Source organism: Heterodontus francisci, chromosome 1 (assembly GCF_036365525.1).
Source record: "Heterodontus francisci isolate sHetFra1 chromosome 1, sHetFra1.hap1, whole genome shotgun sequence".
In the NCBI taxonomy this organism is placed as follows: domain Eukaryota; kingdom Metazoa; phylum Chordata; class Chondrichthyes; order Heterodontiformes; family Heterodontidae; genus Heterodontus; species Heterodontus francisci.
In genome coordinates, this window is record NC_090371.1 from 26,820,252 (window position 1) to 26,843,060 (window position 22,809).

At 45.8% G+C, this 22,809-nt stretch overlaps 1 protein-coding gene across 1 annotated transcript; it reads left to right on the forward strand.

Annotated features, from left to right (window-relative positions):
* Positions 1-855: 855 nt before the first annotated feature.
* On the forward strand, positions 856-2,010 carry LOC137372062 (N-acetyllactosaminide beta-1,3-N-acetylglucosaminyltransferase 4-like). The gene has a single exon (XM_068035859.1). It carries the CDS (start codon positions 856-858, stop codon positions 2,008-2,010), a length of 1,155 nt encoding a protein of 384 aa, XP_067891960.1.
* Positions 2,011-22,809: the final 20,799 nt, after the last annotated feature.

The window sequence follows — 22,809 nt, forward strand, 5'->3', positions numbered from 1 at the left end:
TCCCATTTAAGACAGATTTGAGGAGGAATTTCTTCTCTCAGAGGATTATTAATCTTTGGAGTTCTCTTCCCCAGAGAACAGTGGAGGCTCAAGACTGAGTTAGACAGGTTTCTCATCTAAAAGGGAGTCGAGGGTTATGGGGGTGCAGGCAGGAAGTGGAGTTAAGGCCACAATCAGATCAACCATGATCTTGTTGAAAGGTGAAGCAGGCTTGAGGGGCCAAATGGCCAACTCTTGCTCCTATTTCTTGTATTCTTATGTTATAAGATAACATATTATAAGATATTATGAAATAGATTATAGAAATGAGTTGAGCTGCCAAGTAGATTTGAAGGTTATCGAGAGATTCCCTCTTCCTCCTCACCTCCATACAGTAGAAGTCAAGAAAGGAAATTAATTTTTTTTGAGTTAGGGTGGGAAGAAGTCCATGAATAATTTATTATATCTGGACTCTGTCTTTGATCTGATGAGTAGCCTTTACTCACTCAGAATTTGATTGTTATAATTGGGATTTGAGGAGATGTCTCCACTATGAAGTTGGCACCAAGCTAGGCTTGATGAGCTGAAATTTCCACCATCTAGGAACACGAGTAGGCCATTCAGCCCTCGAGCTTGTTCTTCCATTCTGTTACATCATTGCTGATTTACCCACCTTGGTTCCATAATAGTTCTATTAAACTTGGTTTTGAAGTTTTCCATTGACCCTCAGTCTCGTTAGATTTTTTGAGGAATATTGTGCACTCATAACTCAAAAATGAAAAGCCATTGTTTTTCATACTTTCCACAATTAAATATAATCTTTTCTTGTAAATAAATTTTCAAAGTGTAATGTTCTTCCCCTCTCAATGTGCAGATATGAACATCACTGCTTTGACCCGTGGAATGAAAGGCATCTTGATATTTTCAATTGTGCTAATAGTTGGTTTCACCATCTATAACCCAGTTACTGTCATGAAGCAGAAGGTGATAATTTTATCGTACATCAACAAGTTTATTGGGCACTCCAAAGCTTCACCAGCTCAAACAAATTCCAGCAACCTAACTCCTGGCATGATCAGTAATCAGTCCAGAGTGGAGCTGGGTCCTGTTACCTGCCTTCCAAACCTGAGTTTTAACAGTCTGACTGCCAATCTCAAGCCAATCTATAAGGACTTCATGATGTACCGACATTGCAGGGATTTCCCGCTCATGCTCAAGGCTCACAGCTGCGAAGGGAAAAACATCTTCTTGTTGCTGGTGGTTAAGTCTCTGGCAGAGAATGCTGACCGGCGCGCCTCGATCCGCAGCACGTGGGGGCAGGAACGGATGATTGGCGGGGCATGGGTGCGCCGCGTCTTCCTGCTGGGGCTAATGGAGAGCCGGATCCGCTCGCAGGCTGTGCAGGCCATGGTGGACCTCGAGAGTGAGCAGCATGGTGACGTGGTGCAGTGGGGCTTCCGCGAGTCGTTCTTCAATGTCACGCTGAAAGAGACCCTTTTCTGGAAATGGTTCTCCGAGGACTGCCGGGCTGTGAAGTTTGTCCTAAAGGGCGACGACGACGTGTTTGTTAATGTAGATAATGTTGTGGAATACTTGAAGGACTTCAATCCTTCCCAAGATCTTTATGTCGGAGATGTCTTCAGAAACTGGTACCCGATGAGGTTCAAAGGCAGCAAGTACTACATCCCTCTCTTTCTGTATGGGAATGAGCCATACCCTCCGTATGCTGGTGGGGGTGGCTACCTGCTGTCTGGAACATCAATCATGAAATTGTACAAGGCCTCCGTATCCGAGGAGCTCTTTCCTATTGATGACGCATTTGTGGGAATATGCGCCCGGAGGGCCAAGATTGAAGTGGTCACTCACAGGGGTTTCCGCACGTACGGTAATATTCCATATGACCCGTGCATTTACAAAGGGTTAATGCTCGTTCACCGAGTGACGCCTAATGAATTATGGCTAATTTGGAGCTTGCTAAAGGATAACACTAAGACATGTAGCCGTTTAACAAGAATTTCACTTAAATTGTGAAGAAACGGTTCAATTGTGCCATAAATATCCGACAGCAATACTCAATTCTCAGATTCAAGCTGAAGCCACTATGTAGAAATCAGAGGTGGGAACTGTGCACTTTTTCTCTCAGTGCCCTCCCACTCCAGGAACATTGAAACACCCTGACTGCCGATCTCACTGAGCTCAACTAACTGAGCACAGATCAGCAGCCCTGGGAATTGCCTGGCCTTTATGGCTAAGAGTCTTGACCTGTCTTTTGGGATGAGATACAAACTTGAAGTTCCGGCTGCCCTGTTGGGTGGACTTAAGACCTCATGGTACTGTTTCTCAAAGAATAGGGGAGCTCTCCTGGTATCTTGGCCAATATTTATCCCCTAAGCAACACCGCCAAAAACAGATTCTTTTGCCATTGCTGATTGTGGTACCTGTGAGCAAATGAGATGCCACTTTTCCCAACATTACAACAGTGACTACACTTCAGAAGTACTTCATTGGCTGTAAAGCACTATGGGAAATCCTGAGGTTGTGGAAGCTGCTATATAGAAAGGCAAGTTCTTTCTAATTACCGTGTAACCCTAAATGTTAAAAACGGATCCAGTTTGATACTGAGCATTTTAATAATTTTACATCCCCTCAGAGAACTGAGGGGTTAACTTCCTGCGAATTACCAACACTGGAAGGGAAGACGGAAGTGAGATTGCATCAGCTGATGCCACAATTTATGAAGTAATAAAATTGTGCTGTTGCACTGAAATCTGATTTGCATTGTTTAAACAGTTAGCATTTTGCCAAACGAGCCAACTTCTGTTTCTGAATGGGATGATTGCAATTATTCTCAAATAATCCTCCATTACAAATTCATTTTGTTTCTCCACAACGGGGTTGAAATCCCAATGGCCTAGGCCAGCTCTGCCTTTGTACATGAGGCAGAGTGGAACTTACTGCTCAAATCAGGGGCATTGTGCCCACCTTGAGTTGCAGAGGCAGGGTTAATTGGGCATCTTGGTGTGTCTTACACCCAGCCACTACATTGACCAGCCCAGTTTATGTGCTTTCATGGTCTGGTGGAAGGTTAAATTCTCACTGACCTGTCTTAACTGCAACCTCAGAAGAGCATCCCCTCCTAGCAATACTGAGTCATTTTGTATTTTCCATTCAGTCCTTTAGCTGTTAATTTCCTTCAGTAAGATGATAATGTGAAATGAAGGACGATTGAATTTTCATGGATTTAAGTTGTGTAGGGATCAGAAGAAAGAAAGAGCTTATTTTTCATTTAATTATTCTCGGGATGTAGGCATTACTGGTAACACCAGCATTTATTGCCCATCCCTAATTGCCCCTGAGCTGCTGCCTTGGGCTGTTGCAGTCCGTGTGGTTCAGCTGCTCCCACAGTGCTGTTAGGGATGGTGTTCCAGGATTTTGACCCAGTGACAATAAAGGAATGGCGATATATTTTTAAGTCAAGGATGGTGTGTTATTTGGAGGTGCTGGAGCTCCCACGCATCTGCTGCTCTTGTCCTTCTAGGTGGAAGAGGTTGCAAGTTTGGGGAGTGCAGTCAAAGAAACATTGGCGAGTTTCTGCAGTTCATCTTGTCAAAGATATGCACTGTCGTCACGGTGCACCGGTGCATTTATATAGTGCCCTTCACTACTTCAGGACATTGAAAAGCACTTTACAGTCTTTTAACGTCAATGAAATACTATTGAAGTGTAGTTACTGTTGTAATATAGAAAATGTGGCAACCAATTTGCACACAGCAAGTTCCCATATGACCAATAACCTGTTTTTTTTTTCAGTAGTGTTGGTTGAGGGCTAAACTTTGGCCAGGATATTGGGGAGAACTTCCCTGTTCTTCAAAATAGTGCCATAGGATCTTTTACACCCAGCTGAGTGGGAATGGATGGTTGATAGGGTGTAGGTTCACCACATCTTCCTGCTGGGGCTAAAGGAGAGCTGGATCTGCTCGTGGGCCTTGGTAGACCATGAGGAACATGGCAGTGTTGTTCAATGGTGCTTCCATAAGTCCTCCTTTAACATCACCTTCAAAGAAACACTTTTCTGTAAATGGTTCTTGGATGTTGCATATATGAATTTTCAAAAGGCATTTTCTAAAATACCACAGAACAGACTGCTTCTGAAAACAGACGCACGTGAGATTAAAGGGATGGTGTTAATTTGGGTACATAATTGGCTAAGGGCTAGGTGGCAGAGAGTAATGGTGAACAAATGATATTTCTTTCTGGAGAGGTATGCAGTGGGGTCCCCCAGGGATTGGCATTAAAACCACTGCTTTTCTCTTATATAAATGAATTAGATTTGGGTATAGGGAGTACAATTTCTAAAATTGCGGCTGATGCAAAACTCAATAGTAAATAGTCAACAGGATAGTAGCAGATTTCAGGAGGACACAGATAGTCTGGTGAAATAAGTAGACACAACACAGTTGCAATTTAATGCTGATAATTATAAAGTGATGCATTTTAGGAGAAACAGCAAGGAGAGGCAGTATAATCTAAATGGTACTATTATGAGATGCGTCCAAAAGGAGGGACTTGGGGTACAGATTCATAAATCCTGGGGCGGTAAGTCAAGTTGATATGATATTTAAGAAGAAAGCATAAGTGATATTCAGCTTTGTAAATAGACATATTGAATATAAAATCTCTGGTTAGATCTCAGCTGAAGTGTTGTATACAATTCTGGGCACCACACTTTAAGAAGGATGTCAAGGCCTTGAACAGGAAAGCTTACCAGGGATGAGGGTATTCCATTACGTGGAGATTTTGGAGAAGCATGGATTGTTCTCCTAGAACAGACAAGGTTAAGGGTAATTGAGGTATTCAAAATTATGAGGGGTTTTGATAGAGCAGGAAAAGAGAACATTTTTCCTCTGGCAAGTGGGCTGGTAACCAAAGGTCAAAAATTTAAAATAATTGGCAAAATACCTAGAGGGGAAAAAGAACTTTTTTTCTGAGGTTGTTAAGGTTTTTGAATGCACTATTTGAAATAGTGGTGGAATCAGATTCCATAGAAAATTTGAAAGGGCAATTGGACATGACACAGAATCATAGAATTGTTACAGCACAGAGGGAGCCCATTCAACCCATTGTGTCTGTACTTGAAGCGGACTAATTTGCTGTGTTATGAGGAAAAAGCTGGGGTGTGGGATTAAATTGGACAGCTCTTTCAAAGAACTTCTTTCATAAGCGCAAAGCAGGTTGAATGGCTTCCTGTAGTTCTTTAAGGTTTTGTAATTGCTGGGTCATGCAGTTTGTGTTAAAGGGTTACCTTGACCTGTTCCTCAATGTGGGAAATGTTGTGGAATACTGGAAGGACTTCCCAAGATCTTTACATCGGATATATTTTCAAAAACTGATACCTGACGAGGGCTATGGATAGTGAATGCTACTTCCCTTTCTTTCTACCTGGGAATGAGCCTTGCCCTCCACATGCTGGTGGTTACCTGTTGTCTGGAACATTGATGCAAAAACTGTACAAAATCTCTGAAACTGAGAATCTCTTTGCCGCTGATGATACTTTTGTGGGAATATGTCCCCACAACATCTCATTTGAAACATAGCACTTCTACAGTGCTGTACTGTCTTAACACTGCACCGAATTTCAGGCCTAATTTTAACCCATTCAAAACCCATACTCTTGCAGGGTTAAAATCGGGCCTGAAAGCCTAGATTAGATGCTCAAGCCTCTGGAGGAGGTATTACACTCATGATTTTCTGACCTAGAGGGCGAGGTGCTCTCCATTGAAGCTGAGTTCCTACAGAATAGAAAATTCCTCCTTGAACCTTTGTAGCTGTAATAGAGTTACACCAGTGGAACACTCTTTCATTTGACAGATTAGTTTTAAAATAGAGCAAGTGAGGAATTAAAGTTTGTTTCAATGATGGTCCCAATCATTCTTAGTTTGAAAAGTGAAATGAATTTTAGTTTTTTTTATTGTAACATATGGATTCTGGGCATTATTTCACTGTGGGTTTTGCCATGCCTTGGTCTATGTAATAAAGGGTTGTAATTATCTGATTAAAGATTTTATTTTAATTAAACTGGGCTATTTTGTAATTCATTATCTTTAAAAAAAAATGAGATGAGTTTGATTTGGTTTGGATTTCTTTGTTCTTTTCTGTTGTGTATTTAGTTTGCCGAGGTGAGGGATTTTACCTGGGACTGGAACACTTTCCTGGAATGGGCCCAGTGTAGGCCAACTACATCTGAGTTAGTGGAAGTGTACAGGTCTGCATAAAGAAGTGTGTGTAAACCCTACTGATGAGGGGGTCAGGGCTTGGCAAATGGCATTAAAAGACTCAAGACAGATTCTCTTCCCTTTCCTTCACTGAAGGGGGACCTAAGGGACCACACCCTGGCCAGGAGGAAGGCTGAGGCTACCTTCCCCCTCCAGCGGCCATATGATCGATGCCATGTACATATATCAGGTGGGCACCAAGGTGCATTCAGTGGTGTGGCTACATCTGCCCCATGCTAATTAAGTACTCTCTCACTGACCCCTCTGAAACTCTGTCAGGATCAGCGCCAGAGGACACAGGTAGGCACAATCATAAGGAATGCCAGGGGAAATGCACTGGTAAAGATAAACAGAACAATCGGGGATTGCCGGAAACCTAAGAACAAAATGTTATCGCTGTAGTCTGTCACTATTTGAAAGAGGAAAAGGCAAGTTAGTGATGAGTTTGTAAACCATTCATCAGAACTTTGTTGCGGTCCAGGAAGCAGGAGTGCATTGTTAATTCAGTCCCGCTTCTCCACAGGTCACAACATATATTTAAATTTTCCCACTTTCTGAAACAATCAATCAGATACTCCGTTTTCCCCCAGAATAAAGCACATCTACCAGGTTTCTTAAACAACAAAATTATCCATTTATTATAAACTAAGTCTTAACCAATAATGAAGTAAACATACGCATAAATTGAAATATTAAAGCCTCTTATTTATGCTAGCCCTCACGCACACACACATACATACAAAATTAGTTAACCAGGCGTTGGGGGGGGGGTGGTGGTGTTGGTGGGGAAGAGATTTTTGTTTACAGCTGTTGCAAAGAAATAGAAAGAATAAAAAGGACCCACTTAGGCTTAAAAGAAGGTATGGAAGGAAGTCCTTTGTTTTGACAAGGTGTCCCAAAGGCATAACTGGGTACCACCAGGAATCTTCCTCGAACAGTTCTTTCCAGGTGATGTTGATCGTCCATTTGAGTAGGCTTTCAAAGAGATTCAGCACGGAAGGCTTCACATAGGTCTTGCATCAGGTATGCAGCAACAAAGTTTTCAATTCTTACACATTCAATGCAAAGTTCCTTCAAAGATGCAAGGTTTCTGCAAACATGCAGGATTTCTTCAAATACAGGAGGCAACAGGAAACACACTTGACAAAGGAATTGCTTTTCAAGAGAAAGATGGGCGGGCTGGATCTTCTGTTCTCCTGGCAGGTCAATGTCAAACTCCAACTGGCTTTTTAACCGTTCAAAATGAAACTTAAAACTGTTCAGCAGCAATCCTGTGACATCTATAAATCATGGTCTGTCATTTCCTTGTAAACATCCGTCCCTTCTGAACACAGCCCCCTGCTGGGTTCTTTGCAAACAGGTGTTTTCCAGTAAAACTTGTTTACATTCAGTCCAAACCTTCTGGTAACTTTATTTAAGAAAAACTCCCAATGTTCAGCTTCTTCAAGATTCGAAAATCCATGGAATCCTTTTCAGTTTTTAAAATATAGATTCTCAAGTTTTAACAAAAAATGGAAACCCTCATATCAACTTCAACACAAAGTTTCTAGATGAGCAAAGGCATCACCTTGTGGGTTCTGGTCTATCCAGTTAAAATGCATTTTAAATGAAAGAGAGGAGGTTGTTAAAGGTGGCTTTAGGAGTCCAATATAGAAAAGGATGGCACCCATGTGCAGGTTTTGCACACTCGCGGCTTCTCTCTGCAGGCATGACAGATAGGAACATAGCAACTGCTAGATAAGAAAGGACCATTATCCATCTCATCGAATCATAGAATAGTATAGCACAGAAGGAGGCTATTCAGCCCATCGAGTCGGGACCTGCTCGTTAGAAAAGCCATCCAATTAGTCCCACTCCTCGGTTCTTTCTCCATAACTGGCAATATCTTTGTCTTTCCACTATATATTCAATTCCCTTTAAAGGTGACTATTGAATCTGTTATCTACCACTCTATCAGGCAATACATTCCACAATCGAATCGCTCAGTGCAGATAAACTTTTTCACTCATGTCGCCTCTGGTTCTTTTGTCAATCACCTTTTAAATCCATGCCCTCTGGTTATTGACCCTTCAGACATTGGAAACAGTTTCTCTTTATTTACTCTAGCTAAATTCTTTGTGATTTTAAACACCCCTATGAAATCTCCTCTGAGTCTTCTCTGCTCTAAGGAGAACAATCCCATCCAGTTCACCTTTCACCAGCCTGGTAGTCACATGATGCAATGATAATGAAGTTGATGACTAATCATAACGATCAATCTATTTCAATTTCTGCAACAGACCCAGACGTGTGAGGAGCCCCCACCCCAGTGAAGGAAAGCTTTTGGAACCACAGGGCTGGATTTTACCCCGGTGACGGGCCAGAAGATTGGGTGGGGGGTGTAAGCGGTGTGGAGTGGGGAGTGGGGGGGATTGACCCTGCCTCAGCCCTGTTTTGGATCCCTGGTCGAATTGCACAGCCCGCCTTTGGGGGTCCCCTCCCTTTAAGAACAAAGATTCTGTATCCAAGAGCTGCCAGCCAATCAGAGGGCTGGCAGCTCGGCAGTACCAGCAGCGTTACCGAGAGTAGTAGCCACTGCCGGTACTGCAGGAGGTCCAGGACCGAGAGCAGGGCTGGAGCCCCAGACCTCAGGTAAGTGAGGCAGGCTCGCCAGGGCTAGTCTGACAGGCTCCAGCAAGGGGTGGGAAGGGGTGGATAGTTGAGGAACTGGGTTGGTGGCACAGGGGTGGGCTTTGATGCTGGGGGCTCTCTGCGGGCCACAGATTGTACATGGAGGATGGCTTCCCCCCCCTCACCAGCCCACATGGAGGTCACCTCGAGTTACTGGGCGACCTCCTCACAAGGTGGAGTCACCCCCTCCCCACCACTGGTAAAATTCCAGCGGTGGCAGGAAGAGGTCGTTAAGTGGTCATTCATTGGTCACTTAAGGGTCTCAATTGCCCTCGGTCTTCCTCGCCCTGGCCTAAATTCCAAAGTGTCGGGAAGGTGACGGGCAGTCCACCCGCAGCCTTCCTTGCCAGTTTTATGGGTCCCCCCAACTCCGTTCACATCCCTACAGGGCTCATAAAATTCTGGTCATTGTTTCAAAGTCTTTTTTCCTCTGAAGCATGATCGGGGATAGGCACTGACATGTTTCACTATGGACATTTGACAAAATTATTGACACAGCCACTGGCACAGCAGCAATTAATCTGAATATAAAGTGTAAAGTCCATCTAATTCCATCAGAACACAGTCCGATTTAAAACACATTTCTCCCTACAAATAGCTAAGCATATAAACATCAATGGAGAGCAGCACAACTCTATTAGCTAGCTAGCAAGCAACATAGTATGCAATGCCAATGCAAATTACTTTTGTTGACAGAATAGAGCTAGCTACACCATGTCACAGGGTGGTAGATGGACCTTATCGGATGACCTCTGTGGATTCACACTGTGTCAGGAGTGTAAATTCATCCAATAAACCATGAAACTCAAGGAGAGGATTGTTATTGTGGTTATTGAGATGAGGCAGTAGAAAAATCAGCAATAGGAAGACGAACCATTTCTCACACTGCTGTTGTCACAAGACAATTTAACCCGTGATGGTCAAGGTTTGTGCAACTTCTCCACCTGCTTGTAATATGTGTCTGAAGACAGGGCAGCCAACAAAAGGGCAGTGATCTCCAAATCAGGAGAATTTTATAGGATGAAGCAGATAGTTTTACAGAAGAGTCATGTAAAACAAAAAAGCAGAGTGAGACAGGAAGGGACAGAGAGATTGATAGTCGATAGCCAGGACTGGTTTATTCATCTTGACAAGCTATTAAACTAGGTCCTAGATTCTAAAATATAGGAACAACAACATTTCTCATGGATAACATATCATTTACTCACCAAACCTAGTGACAAAATTAGATAAACACAATTACAAATAAAGAGTGCCTTTCAGTTCCTCCAATCAAGCGATTCAACAGGTCACTGAGCTTGTGTCCCAGGTGAAAGTAATACGTGCCAGAGTGCAGAAATCGAGGCAATCCCTCAGTGCCTTATGCCAGTTTAAAATGAATTTACATAACAAAGCCTTTAAACTTGTGTTTTAAAATAACCTAGCTGCTAGGTTAATATTATTATTGCATTGCAGCAGCGCACCAAGGCTACTCAGGCAGCACCTTCCAAACCTCCTCCACCTAGAAGGACAAGGGCAGCAGATGCATGGAAACACCACCAAGTTCCCCTCCAAGTTACACACCATCCTGACTTGGAACTATATCGCCGTTCCTTCACTGTCACTGGGTCAAAATCCTGGAACTCCCTTCCTCATAGTACTGTGGGTGTACCTACCTCACATGGACTGCATCGGTTCAAGCAGGCAGCTCATCACTACCTTCTCATGGACAATTATAAATGGGCAATAAATGTTGACCTGGCCATAGAGACCCATATCCCATGAAATGAATAAAAAAAAACAGTGACTCCTGAGAACGCAGAGAATGCACAGAGCGACCAGGGACGTCACCAGTTCATACGAACATATGAATTAGGAGCAGAAGTAGGCCATTCTGCTCCTCGAGCCTGAGCTGCCATTCAATAAGATCGTGGCTGATCTGTTGGTGCTTCGAATTCCACACTCCCATCTACCCCTGATACCCCTTGATTCCCTTGTCTAGCAAAAATCCATCTACCTCCACCTTAAAAATATTCAATGTCCCCGCCTCCACCACCTTCTGAGGCAGACAGTCCCAAAGGAAAAACTTCTCCTCATCTCTGTCCTAAAAGGGCCTCCTCTAATTTTAAAAAAGTGCCCCCTAGTTCTGGATTCACCCACAACAGGAAACATCCTTTCCACATCCACCTTGTCAAGACCGTTCAGGATCTTATATACTTCAATCAAGTCTTCCCTCACTCTTCTAAACTCCAGTGAAAATAAGCCCAGTCTGTCCAACCTTTCCTTATAAGACAACTCGCTCATTCCAGGTATCAATCTAGTAAACCTCCTCTGAACCTCCTCCAACACATTTACATCCTTCCTTAAATAAGGAGACCAAAACGGCACACAGTATTCGAAATGTGGTCTCACCAATGCCCTTTGTAATTGAAGCTTTTATTTTCAATTCCTCTCATAATAAAGGATAGCATGACATTAGCCTTCTTTATGACTTTCTATGCCTGTATATTAAATTTTGGTGACTCCTGCACTAGAACACCTAGATCCCTCTGCACCTCAGAATTCTGCAGTCGTCCTCTGTTTAAGTAATACTCTGCTTTTTTATTTTTCCTGCCAAAGTGAACAACTTCATATTTTCCCACATTATACTCCATCTGCCAGATTTTTGCCCACTCAGTCAACCTATCTTTATCGGTCTGCAACCTCCTTATGTCCTCTTCACAACCTACTTTCCTATCTATCTTTGTGTTATCTGAAAATTTAGCTACCATGCCATCGCTCCCCTCATCTAACTCATTCATATAAATTGTAAAAAGTTGAGGCCCCAGAACATTTGCCAGTCTGAACGTGCACATGTGCACATTGACGTCACCACGCAATGTCATCCTCACCCCTCAATAGCCGTAATTGCCGACTCTATTCTCCCAAACAGCATCCCGCTCCCTCCCGCCATCCTGCTTCAATCGACGCTTTCAATTTCCCGCTCTATCCCACCTCGCCGCTGCCTTCCTTCAGCCACCTGCTCCCGACCTCGCTGCTTCCCCCTCGGCTGCTCCCTGCCTTGTCGCTTCCCTCCCTTCAGCCACTCACTCCTGCCCTCGTTGCTTCCCCTCTTGGCCACTTGCTCCCGCCCTGACTGTTGCTCCCCCTTGGCCGCTCACTCCCCGCCTCGTTACTTCCCCCCCTTCAGCCACTCACTCCCGCCCTCGCCGCTCCCCATCTTGCCACTCCGCCCCCCCTTAGCCATTCGCTCCCACATTCATCGCTTCCCTCCTTGGTTGATCTCTCCCTACTGTGCCGCTTGAAGCAGCGGCGGGGAGTGGGGAGCGAGCCCCCGAAGTGGCAAGGCGGGGAGCGTGTGGCCGAGCGGTGACGGGGCAACGCAGGAGCAAATGGCTAAGAGGAAGAAAGCAGCGGTGGGTGAGGGTAAGCAGGGAGCGAGCAGCGGTGGGGGAGGGGAGGGATGCGGGAAGCAAGCAGTTGAGGCGGGGATGCGGTGACGGCAGGAGCGAGCGATGAAAACATGGTGTGGGAGAGAGCGGCGAAGAGGAGTTCGATGGCAGGAGGGAGTGGGGTACTGTTCGGGGTGGGATGGAGGCGGCAATCGCAGTCATTGAGGGGATTTGGGTTTAATTTGTTTCTTGTGCCAAATTGAGCAGCACCATCTTTATTACTGGCATTTGCCTGAGACGACGCAGACAGTGACGTCTCAGTGGATGAGGCTGCATTTGCGCATGTGCCAGTACTGCGCCACCTAGTGGTTGCATTGTCAGCAAATGCAGCCTAAAGGTTAAAGACTTGGAGCAGGGGTGTCCAACTTTATCGTGTGGGGGTGCACATTACAATTTTAAGCATTACAAGCATTAGATAAAGATCTGAGCTTAGAAATTCCAATTCAGCTGTGAAACTGACAGAGTGTTTTTTTTTAAACCAGTCTGGTTGGAAAGAAGAAGCCAATGGGAAATTTCTCATCCCTGAAATTATCAGTCACAGACCTCAAAATTCTTTACCATGGACACTGGTGACACGTTGCTGACCCCTGAGCATGTCATATCACGTCTCAAATTACTCATACACTGTGCTTACATATTTATCCTTGCTGTCAACAGCTTTCAACACAGTTATCCTTCTGTATTGTCCAGCTCTGGAAGTACATGGGAGTTATTTTGGCTAAAAGGTGTAAATGGCTAAATGGTTGCTGTACTGATAAGAAACGTCTGTGTGAAAGTCTGGATTTAGCACACAATTTTCGGGCTGATTATTCTGATTTGAACTTGCCTGCAGCAGCTGAAACTGATAACTGCAGGTTTAGCAATCAATCACTGATTAGACTGAAATTTTCCTGGAGCTGTATATGCAGTCTACAGTCGCCCACGTCCACTGAAGGTGTGGAGTCCGCTAGCTGGGAGTGAATGATTAAAGCCATTGTGCTTGGTCCCTTCCACCAACTCCACCCTCTCCCTGACACTGTCTGAGGTTGAAACAGACTGTTTGCAACCTCAGAGTCAGATTTGACCTCAAGATGAGCTTCCAATCATATATCTGTGCCATCATTAAGACAGCCTATTTCCACTCCGTAACATCACCCATCTCAGTTCATCTGCTGCTGAAACCCTCATTCACACCTTTGGTACCCCCAACTTGCTATTCCAAAGCAGCCCTGGCTGGTCTCCCATGCTGTACCCTCCATCCAAAACTCTGCTGCCTGTGTCCTCAATTGCACCAAGTCCTGTTCACTCGTCACTTCTGTGCTCACTGATCTACATTAGCTCTTGGTAAAGCAATGCCTTGATTTTAAAATTCTTATCTTTGTTTGCAAATCCGTCCATGGCCTTGTCCCTCCCTGTCTCCAGCTACAACCCTCTGCGGTATGTGCTTTCATCGAATACTGGCCTCTTGAAAATCCTTGATTTTCATCACTCCACCACTGGAGGGCGTGCCTTCAGCTGCCAAGGCCCTAAGCTCCGGAATTCCCTCCGTAAATCTGTCCGCCTCTCTACCTCTCTTTCCTCCTTTAAGACGCTCCTTAATACCTACCTTTTTGACCAAGCTTTTGGTGATTTGCTGTAAAATCTCTCAATGTGGTTCAGTGTCAAATTTTGTTTTATAATGTGAAGTGTCTTGGAGTGTTTTATTATGTTAAAGATGCTATATAAATACAAGTTGTTCTTACAAGGTGTTCAATAATGTAGGGTAGCATAGTACCAAACCTTTCCAGGTGAAATCCTGAGAGAATATCCAGGAAACATGTTGGTGACAGCTGAACAAATTATCCCAGAAGGTCTCCGATGTTATTTCGAAAGTCCCCTTCAAGCACTGTGTAGTCAGTCGATCTTAATAAGGAAGTGAACATTGGAAGCTTTAAGTAGCACTCGAAATTCTCAGACAACAACTTGTTTACTCCTGTACTGTTAGGAGAGGTTGTTAAATGAAGCGTTATTCATCAAAATGGCGTGCGGCATTTTCAATGAGCAGTAGCAGGCAAATTAATTATCAATCAGCCCCTTAACGATCCTCCGGACAGCCGTTCTTAGTGCAAGCTTCAACTTTACCAAGATGGCATTTTGTGCAAAATGTGGGTTAAACCTGTGTTGCGACTTTAGACTCCATCTTGCTCACCTCTTTATCTCTTTAAGCCTAAAGTAATCGGGGAGACGGTGGCACAGTGGTAATGTCACTGGACCTAGTAATTCAGAAGCCCAGGCTAATGTCCTGCAGACATGTGTTAAAATCCCACCAAGTCAACTGGTTCAATTTAAATTCAATTAACTAATAAAAATTTGGAAATGAAAGCTAGTCTCAGTAATAATGTCAAGAAACTATCATCAATTGTCGTAAAAATTGATTCACTAATGGGAAGGAAATCTGCTGTCCTTACCTGGTCTGACCTACATGTGACTCCAGACCCACAGCAATGTGGTTGACTCTTAACTGCCCTCTGAAATGGCAGTTGTCAAAGGCAATTAGGGATGGGCAACAAATGCTGGCCTTGCCAGCGACACCCACAACCCATGAAAGAATAAAACAAATTGGCCAAAATCACCCTGCAAAGGAGAAAGGGCTGGATTTCCATTCCTGGGTTGGAACCTGGACGTCGTGATCACTTCAGGGTCCCTACTGTCACAACTCACATACATTGAGATTTTAATATGTAAAGGCACCAATTGGTCCCGTGTCATGTTCGCTGCCCAATCAGATGGCAGACGTGGGAAGGAGGCGGAACATAGGCAGCAATGGGCCCCATTTAAAGGACGGATGGCAGCCATTGCTAAGGTTTTCGTTGGTCCAAGGGATGGAAGAAGGAGCAGAGCCGAGGGCAGTTGGCCCCCTGTGCCAGAGCATCCTCTGTATTTCTGACACCTCACTTGATCTGCTGCTGGAGGTGGTAACTGAGAACAGAAACATCCTGGTTCCTGCCAGTGGCAACAGAAAGCCTGCAAGGCCACGAGGGCATGGCTGGAGGTGGCTCACGAGGTCAGCAACAGAGGAGTGGTGAGGAGGAACTGGGTGCAGCGCAGGAAATGTTTCAATGACCTTCTCAGGTCTGGAAAGGTGAATCCAAAGATAGAGTCAGATACCATGCCTCCTGGTCATGAGTCACCAGAGTGTAAAAGAGAGAGGCATCCTGAGGGCATAGAGATCTCCTGACTATGGGAGAGATGAGTGCTCAGCAACATTGATGACCCATAAGCATAGGTCAGAAACCTCGTGCTGTTGGAGGCTGGAGTGCAGACTGTGGCAGTGCATGCGAATGGAAAGCTGCGAGTGGGGAGGGAGAGAGACATTGTCCTAATGGCATCTTTATTCACCTCACAGGCCAAATGGGAGTTGAATGCCAGGGAGAACGAGAGGGCACACCTGGAAGTGGAGTGCCACAGCTCACCTCACTGAAGCACTTTGAGGAGCTGGCCCTTGATGTGGCCAGAGTGTCAAACCACAGGGACATTGGGGACGGAGAAATGGGGGTCCACCATAGAGTGAAAACATTTCGACATCTCCAGGTTCAGGTAATGCTCCCCATGCTACCAGCTGCCAATAGGAATATAGGAGCATAGGAGCAGTACTAGGCCATTCAGCCCTTTGAGCCTGCTCCACCATTCTAGATCATGGTTGATCGTCTACCTCAAAGCCATATTCCCACACTATCCCCATATCCCTAGATGTCATTAGCAACTAGAAATATATCGATCTCTGTCTTGAACTTACTCAGTGACTGAGCTTCCACCATCCTCTGGGACAGAGAATTCCAAAGATTCACCACCCTCTGAGTGAAGAAGTTCCTCCTCATCTGACTCCTAAATGGCTTGCCTTTTATTCTGAGTTTGTGTCCCCTGGCTCTAGACCCCACAGCCAGGGGAAACATCCTTTCTGCATCGACCCTGCCTATCCCTTTAAGAATTTTGTAAGTTTCTATAAGATCGCCTCTCATTCTTCTAAACTCCAGAGAATACAGGCCCAGTCTCCTCAATCTCTCCTCATAAGGAATCAGTCTGGTGAGCCTCCGCTGCATTTCCTCTATGGTAAGTATATTCTTCCTCAGGCAAGAGGAACTGCACACAATATTCCAGGTGCGGCCTCACCAATTATCTATACGATTGCAGCAAGGCTTCTTTGCTCCTGTACTCAAATCCTCTTGTGATAAAGGCTAACATACCGTTTGCCTTCCTAATTGCTTGCTGCACTTGTATGATAGCTTTCAATGACTTATGAACAAGGATACCCAGGTCGCTTTGAACATCAACACTTTCTAATCTCTCACCATTTAAGAAATACTCTACACCTTCGTTCCTACTACCAAAGAGGATAACCTCACACTTATCTACATTATATTCTATCTGCCATGTTCTTGCCCATTCATTCAGCCTGTCCAAATCCCCTTGAAGCCCCTTTGCATCCTTCTCACAACACATATTCTCACCAGGTTTTGCATCAAATGCAAACTTGGAAATATTATAATTGCTCCCCACATCCAAATGATTGATATAGATTATGAACAGCTGGGGCCCAAGCACTGATCCTTGTGGTAACCCACCGGTCGCAGCCTTCCAACCTGAGAATGACCCATTTATTCCTACTCTCTGTTTTATGCCTGTTACTCAGTCCTCAATCTATGCTAGTATATTACCTCCAATCCCATGCACTTCAATTTTGCTTAGTAACATCCTATGTGGGACTTTATCTGAAAGTCCAAATACACCACGTCCACTGGTTCCCCCTTATTCACTTTGCTAGTAAGATCCTCAAAAAACTCTAACAAGTTTGTCAAACATAATTTCCCCTTCATAAATCCATGTTGACTCTGCCCAATCAGACAACTATTTTCTAAGTGTCCAGTAATCACATCCTTTATAATAGATTCTAGTATTTTCCCTACAATCGACGTCAGACTAACAGGTCTGTAGTTCCCCATTTTCTGTCTCCCTCCTTTCTTAAACAGTGGGGTTACATTTGCAACCTTCCAATCTGCAGGCACCATTGCAGAATTTATAACATTTTGTAAGATGATCACCAACGCATCCACTATCTCTGCAGCCATCTCTTTCAATACTCTAAGGTGAAGATCATTGGGTACCAGGAATTTGTCAACTTTCAGTCCCATTACTTTTTTCAATACTAATTTTTTACTTATCCTAATTTCTTTCAGTTTCTCATTCTCTCTAGACCCTTGGATCTCAATTATTTCGAGGTGACTTCTTGTATCTTCCTCTGTGAAGAAAGGCACAAAGTAATTATTTAGCTTCTCTGCCATTTCTCTATTTCCCATTATAAATTCTCCTGTCTCTGCCTGTGATGGACCCACATTTGCCTTTGCCATTTTTTTCCTTTTTACATCCCTATAGAAGCTTTTACAATCCATATTTATATTTAGTTTTAGTTTAGTTTAGTTTAGAGATACAGCACTGAAACAGGCCCTTCGGCCCACCGAGTCTGTGCCGACCATCAACCACCCATTTATACTAATCCTACACTAATCCCGTATTCCTACCACATCCCCACCTGTCCCTATATTTCCCTACCACCTACCTATACTAGGGGCAATTTATAATGGCCAATTTACCTACCAACCTGCAAGTCTTTGGCTTGTGGGAGGAAACCGGAGCACCCGGAGGAAACCCACGCAGACACAGGTTGAACTTGCAAACTCCACACAGGCAGTACCCAGAATTGAACCTGGGTCACTGGAGCTGTGAGGCTGCGGTGCTAACCACTGCGCTACTGTGCCACACTTGCTAGTTTACATTCATATTCTATTTTCTTTTTCTTTATCAACTTCTTCCTCCCTCTTTGATCTAATACTATCTTTAAATTTCTTTGTTAGCCGCGGCCTAAGTGATCTAAGTGCCTACGTGGCCAACTCATTATTTTAAGCAGCAGAGTCTTCTGTTAACTCTCCTGATCGCTCATCTTTATCTTTTCTTATGTCTCCCACGGAGCCAGCTGCAGACGGGCAGGAGTCCACACAAAGACAAGAAGTTCTTGAGGACTCAGAGAATGATGACACCTCAGAGCCTGCACCGTGAAATCTCTCTTGTGCACCCTCCACCAGCGCAGATATTCGCACCTCGGTGGGATCTCGTGCGTTATTAGAGAGGGTGGCACATGGTGAAGTGCACGTCACAACAGAGCTGGAGGATACGGGGGAGGCAGAGTTGACTGTGGCCAGTCTCCCTTGGAAGATGGAGGACAGGCACAGTCCCCTCAGCACGGTAGAGAGGCAGTGCCGCAGGAGTCACAAAACAGGCGGCTCTACCTGGAGACCCAACATGGGATGTATGGCCATATGTCAGAGTTACCTGAGACTCTGCGGAGTCATGGGATGAGAATGGAGGAGTCCATTCATCTCATGTGCTCCACAATGACTCAGTGCTTTGAGTGTATGAGCTCCTCCGTCGAGAGCGTGGCCACCCGAATGGAGAGTCATATGTAGCATCACTCAGAGTGGATGCAGGAAGAGCGCACTGACATGCACGGAATGCAAGCTGCAGCCTGTAGCATTGATCCAACAGTAGCACAAATGGTGCAAAGAAGCATGGAGTGGATACGTCCCAGCTGGTGGTCCCCTCCAGGGCACTGTGAAAGGGCTGAGGAGGTTCCAGATGGTGATGAGGGGCTCACCCTCCATGGGGCTCCTTCAACATCATCTGTCTCCATTGCCACTCCGACAAATGAAGTATCTTTAGAGTTATGCCCTGTAGCAGAGGTTGCCACTGCAGTGATTCCGGTGCAGCAGCCTTTGGCAGTGCCACCCACCAGGCACCTCCATGACGAGGCCAAATACCAAGGCCACCTCGGTCTTAAACAGGCACTAACAAGCAGTCTGCCTCCACCTCATCCTCAGCCACAGCTGCAGAGGGAGGCACTCATAGGAGTGGACATCACCAGAGGCCACCGTGGTGGTAACAACACTTTGCAGGTCACTTGTGTGTTTCTGATGTAAATATTAGTGAACTTCCGTGTTGTTCTGGTCGCTGTGAGGCGACTATGGACTGACTTCTCCATGGCGCATGCCTGGGCGGAGTGTATGGAGGTTGTGAGTTGCCCAAGCATCAAAACTCCCCTCTCGGCCTTCCTAGTGGGGTCCAAAGGAGTGCAGAGCACAATGTTTGGCACCAGTATGGCTGCAGGAACTGCCGGAAACATGCCAAAGGTGAAACATGACCGCCTTACAGGTTCCGCTCCGGATTTTCTGCTGGGGTTTGCTCTCTTAGCCTGGGGGTTCGAGGGGGGAGGGGGTGGGGGGGAAGGGGGGTGCAAGGGGGTGCTTGCATGTGGAGCTATCCACATGGACCGTCCCTGGTCTGAGAACAGGAAAGCCATGCGCTCATCGTCGCCCCAGTCCGGGCACTGTGGCTCCGGCTGAATCGATCCAGTGGAGCCTGCAGTAAGCCCCAGTGAGAGTCTTGCATTTTGTGCTGTTCTGCTGTGCTCTGCACAATATAGAGGGCCGGGGGAGGCTTTACATGAAGAAGACGTGATTAGTCACCAGTTCTCAACTGATGAAGAGGATGCAGAGGAGGCTAATGAACAGGTAGCATTGGATGTTAAAACCCTTGCACCAGAGGCCAGGCACATTGAGCGATGGGCCAGGGAGGCAAGAGACAATCTCATACTTACCCGCTTCCAGCCATTCTGATGGACACTCAAAATGACCTCAATGAAGACTCACCTCAATGGATTCAATCTGTCACCCCCTTTCTATCTAGATTCCATGCCTAGCACCCAGCTTAACCACGCACTTTGGCACATCTGAAACATTTATCAAAGGAGGGCTGTGCCTACACTGGCAGCCCAATGAGTGAGGAAGGGTGAAAACAGCAACTCACAATTTAGGCATGAAAGAATAAGCATGTTCCCACAATGAATGTGAACTGCAATAACAATAAAATTTTATAACACAATACAAATGGAAAATGTCGAACACCCATGAAACTGCATGTGTCTAAGGTGCTTTTGTTAATACTTTTGCGAGTACTTCTACACAGTGTGACTCCTGCATTAGCAGCTGGGCTGGAGGCAGCCTGCTGATCAGGCTGCCCCTTGGTCTGTGATGACCTCAGCGGCCGCCATCAAGCTGCCTGCGGCCAGGAGGGGCCCGGCTGGCTGAGGGCCTCCTGTACTGGTACAGGACTCTTCTCAGACGTAGTGGCTATGGGAGCTGGGCTCATTGGTAGAGGGGCTGAGGAGTCACTGTCCATACTCAGAGCACCCTGAGGATAGCCCTCAGCTGTGGAGGTCAGCCTCTCCTCCTCCCTTTCAACACTCACTTGAACCTTCCTGCTCACCAGAGAAGGAAGAGGAGCTGGAGAAAACTGCTTTGAGCTCATGGCCAAGGCGATGGTGTGCAGGGTCTGCGCACATTTGTGGGATCTGGCTCTCCAGGAGGGATGCCAACCTCTTGTGGGTGGAGGCCATGTGCTCAGATGCCTGGCATGGTTGGACTCCTCCATCATCCGCTCATGACTGCATCTCCGCCAGATATTGCCTTAACTCTGCCTGAAACTCCAGCATGCCCTGTGCTATCGACACCAGAGACTCATCATCATCCTGGGGCTCAGCCTGGGCATGACCACTCACAGTCCTCCGACTGTCAGAGGCCTTGGCTATCTCAGCCTCCGCCAGCTGCTCGGGTGTGTGTGCAGTGCTTGTGACCCTGATTCTACAGCCGAGCGGAAACCCACTGAGGTGAAAGTATTTGCACTGGTGGGAGGTGCAGGGGAATGATGTGATGGTGCATAGTCTGACTTTGGTTCCTCCTCAGGGATTTATTTTTTTATTTTATTTAGAGATACAGCACTGAAACAGGCCCTTCGGCCCACCGAGTCTGTGCCGACCATCAACCACCCATTTTAGACTAATCCGACACTAATGCCATATTCCTACCACATCCCCACCTGTCCCTATATTTCCCTACCACCTACCCATACTAGGAGCAATTTATAATGGCCAATTTACCTACCAACCTGCAAGTCTTTGGCTGTGGGAGGTAACCGGAACACCCAGAGAAAACCCATGCAGACACAGGGAGAACTTGCAAACTCCACACAGGCAGTACCCAGAATTGAACCCGGGTCACTGGAGCTGTGAGGCTGCGGTGCTAACCACTGCGCCACTGTGACGCCTGTCCCTCTTCAGTTGGAGCCTGCTGCGAATACTGACCTACATGTCAGAACGCAAACATCTGTGGGATAGGATGTGCAGATATTGTCATGCCAACTATGCGTGGTTTTTGTTATGTTTACACAGGGTTTAATATTTGATATCTGATTTAACTCTGAACAATGCAGATATCACACTGTGTTAAATAACCCATGGGTTTATTTAAAGCACAATAACATTAACTATAAAAGATCTTACAGATTGGAGCACATGTCTTAACAGCAGCCTATTCCTGTGAGACAGATTCAAAAATATCTCTTGGAAGCTTCCAGAAATCTCCCACAATTCCAACTGCTCTCTAGCTCCACCAGGTGGTTTAAGCAATCAAACTGATCAGTCAAACACTACAGTCTGGAGCTCCAGAAGGATGATGGATGTTGAATGAGCGCGGACACTCCAGTCGCACCATCGCTATTGAGCAGCCGTCCCGGGCCCCCACTAGCTCCAGTACCTCCTCATCACCTGCAGAAAGAGGTCAGATATCAGCTATTCCAGCTTGCACCAGTTCTGATGATAGGTTCCAACCTGAAACGTTAACTCTATTTCTCTCTACACAGATGCTGCCAGACATGCTGAGTATTTCCAGCACTTTCTGTTCTCATTTCAGAGTTCCAGCATCTGCAGAATTTTGCTCTTCTATCAGATCTTCCTCTGCCAGTTTGCGAAGTCTCCCCGGTGTTATGGGCCCATTTGTGCTGAAAGTGGAATGAGGGACATTTGCAGGAAGAGAAAGAAAACAGTTCTTCTAGTGAAACCTCTCATCCCTTGCTGGGATTTCCTACATGGCTTCTCCCCACGTCTGCTCTGAGGGGACATCATTGGGTTTAGCTGTGAAAGATGGTGGCCTGTCACCGAGATGCATCCGTACATCTGCCAGTATGTGGTGACGCCTTTATAGTGACTCCCTCCCCAGGTTGCGCTGCCTCCCACATAGCTGCAAACAAGCCCCAAAGAGGCGAGGGGTATGGAGCACTTGCCTTGGCAGAACAAAGTAGATCATTGACTCTCTTCCTGCACTGGATCCAGTTGCATTGGGTGACCCCACAATTGCTGACCTCCTGTGTGATCTCCATCCAGACTCGCTTGGTCAGGCATGAGGACTGCTTCTTGCCATCACAGGGGAAGAGGACCTCCCGCCCTTCCCTTGCAAGCTGAAGAAAATTTCCAGGGAGGCATCACTGGGGCCACCCAGGGTCTTCCACTTGACATGGTTCCTCTTGGCTTCCAGAGAGCTCCTGACCTTTTGAGTCCT

Excerpts from the sequence above, each read along its gene's own strand:
- LOC137372062 (XM_068035859.1), top strand. The coding sequence starts at position 856 with ATGAACATCACTGCTTTGACCCGTGGAATGAAAGGCATCTTGATATTT.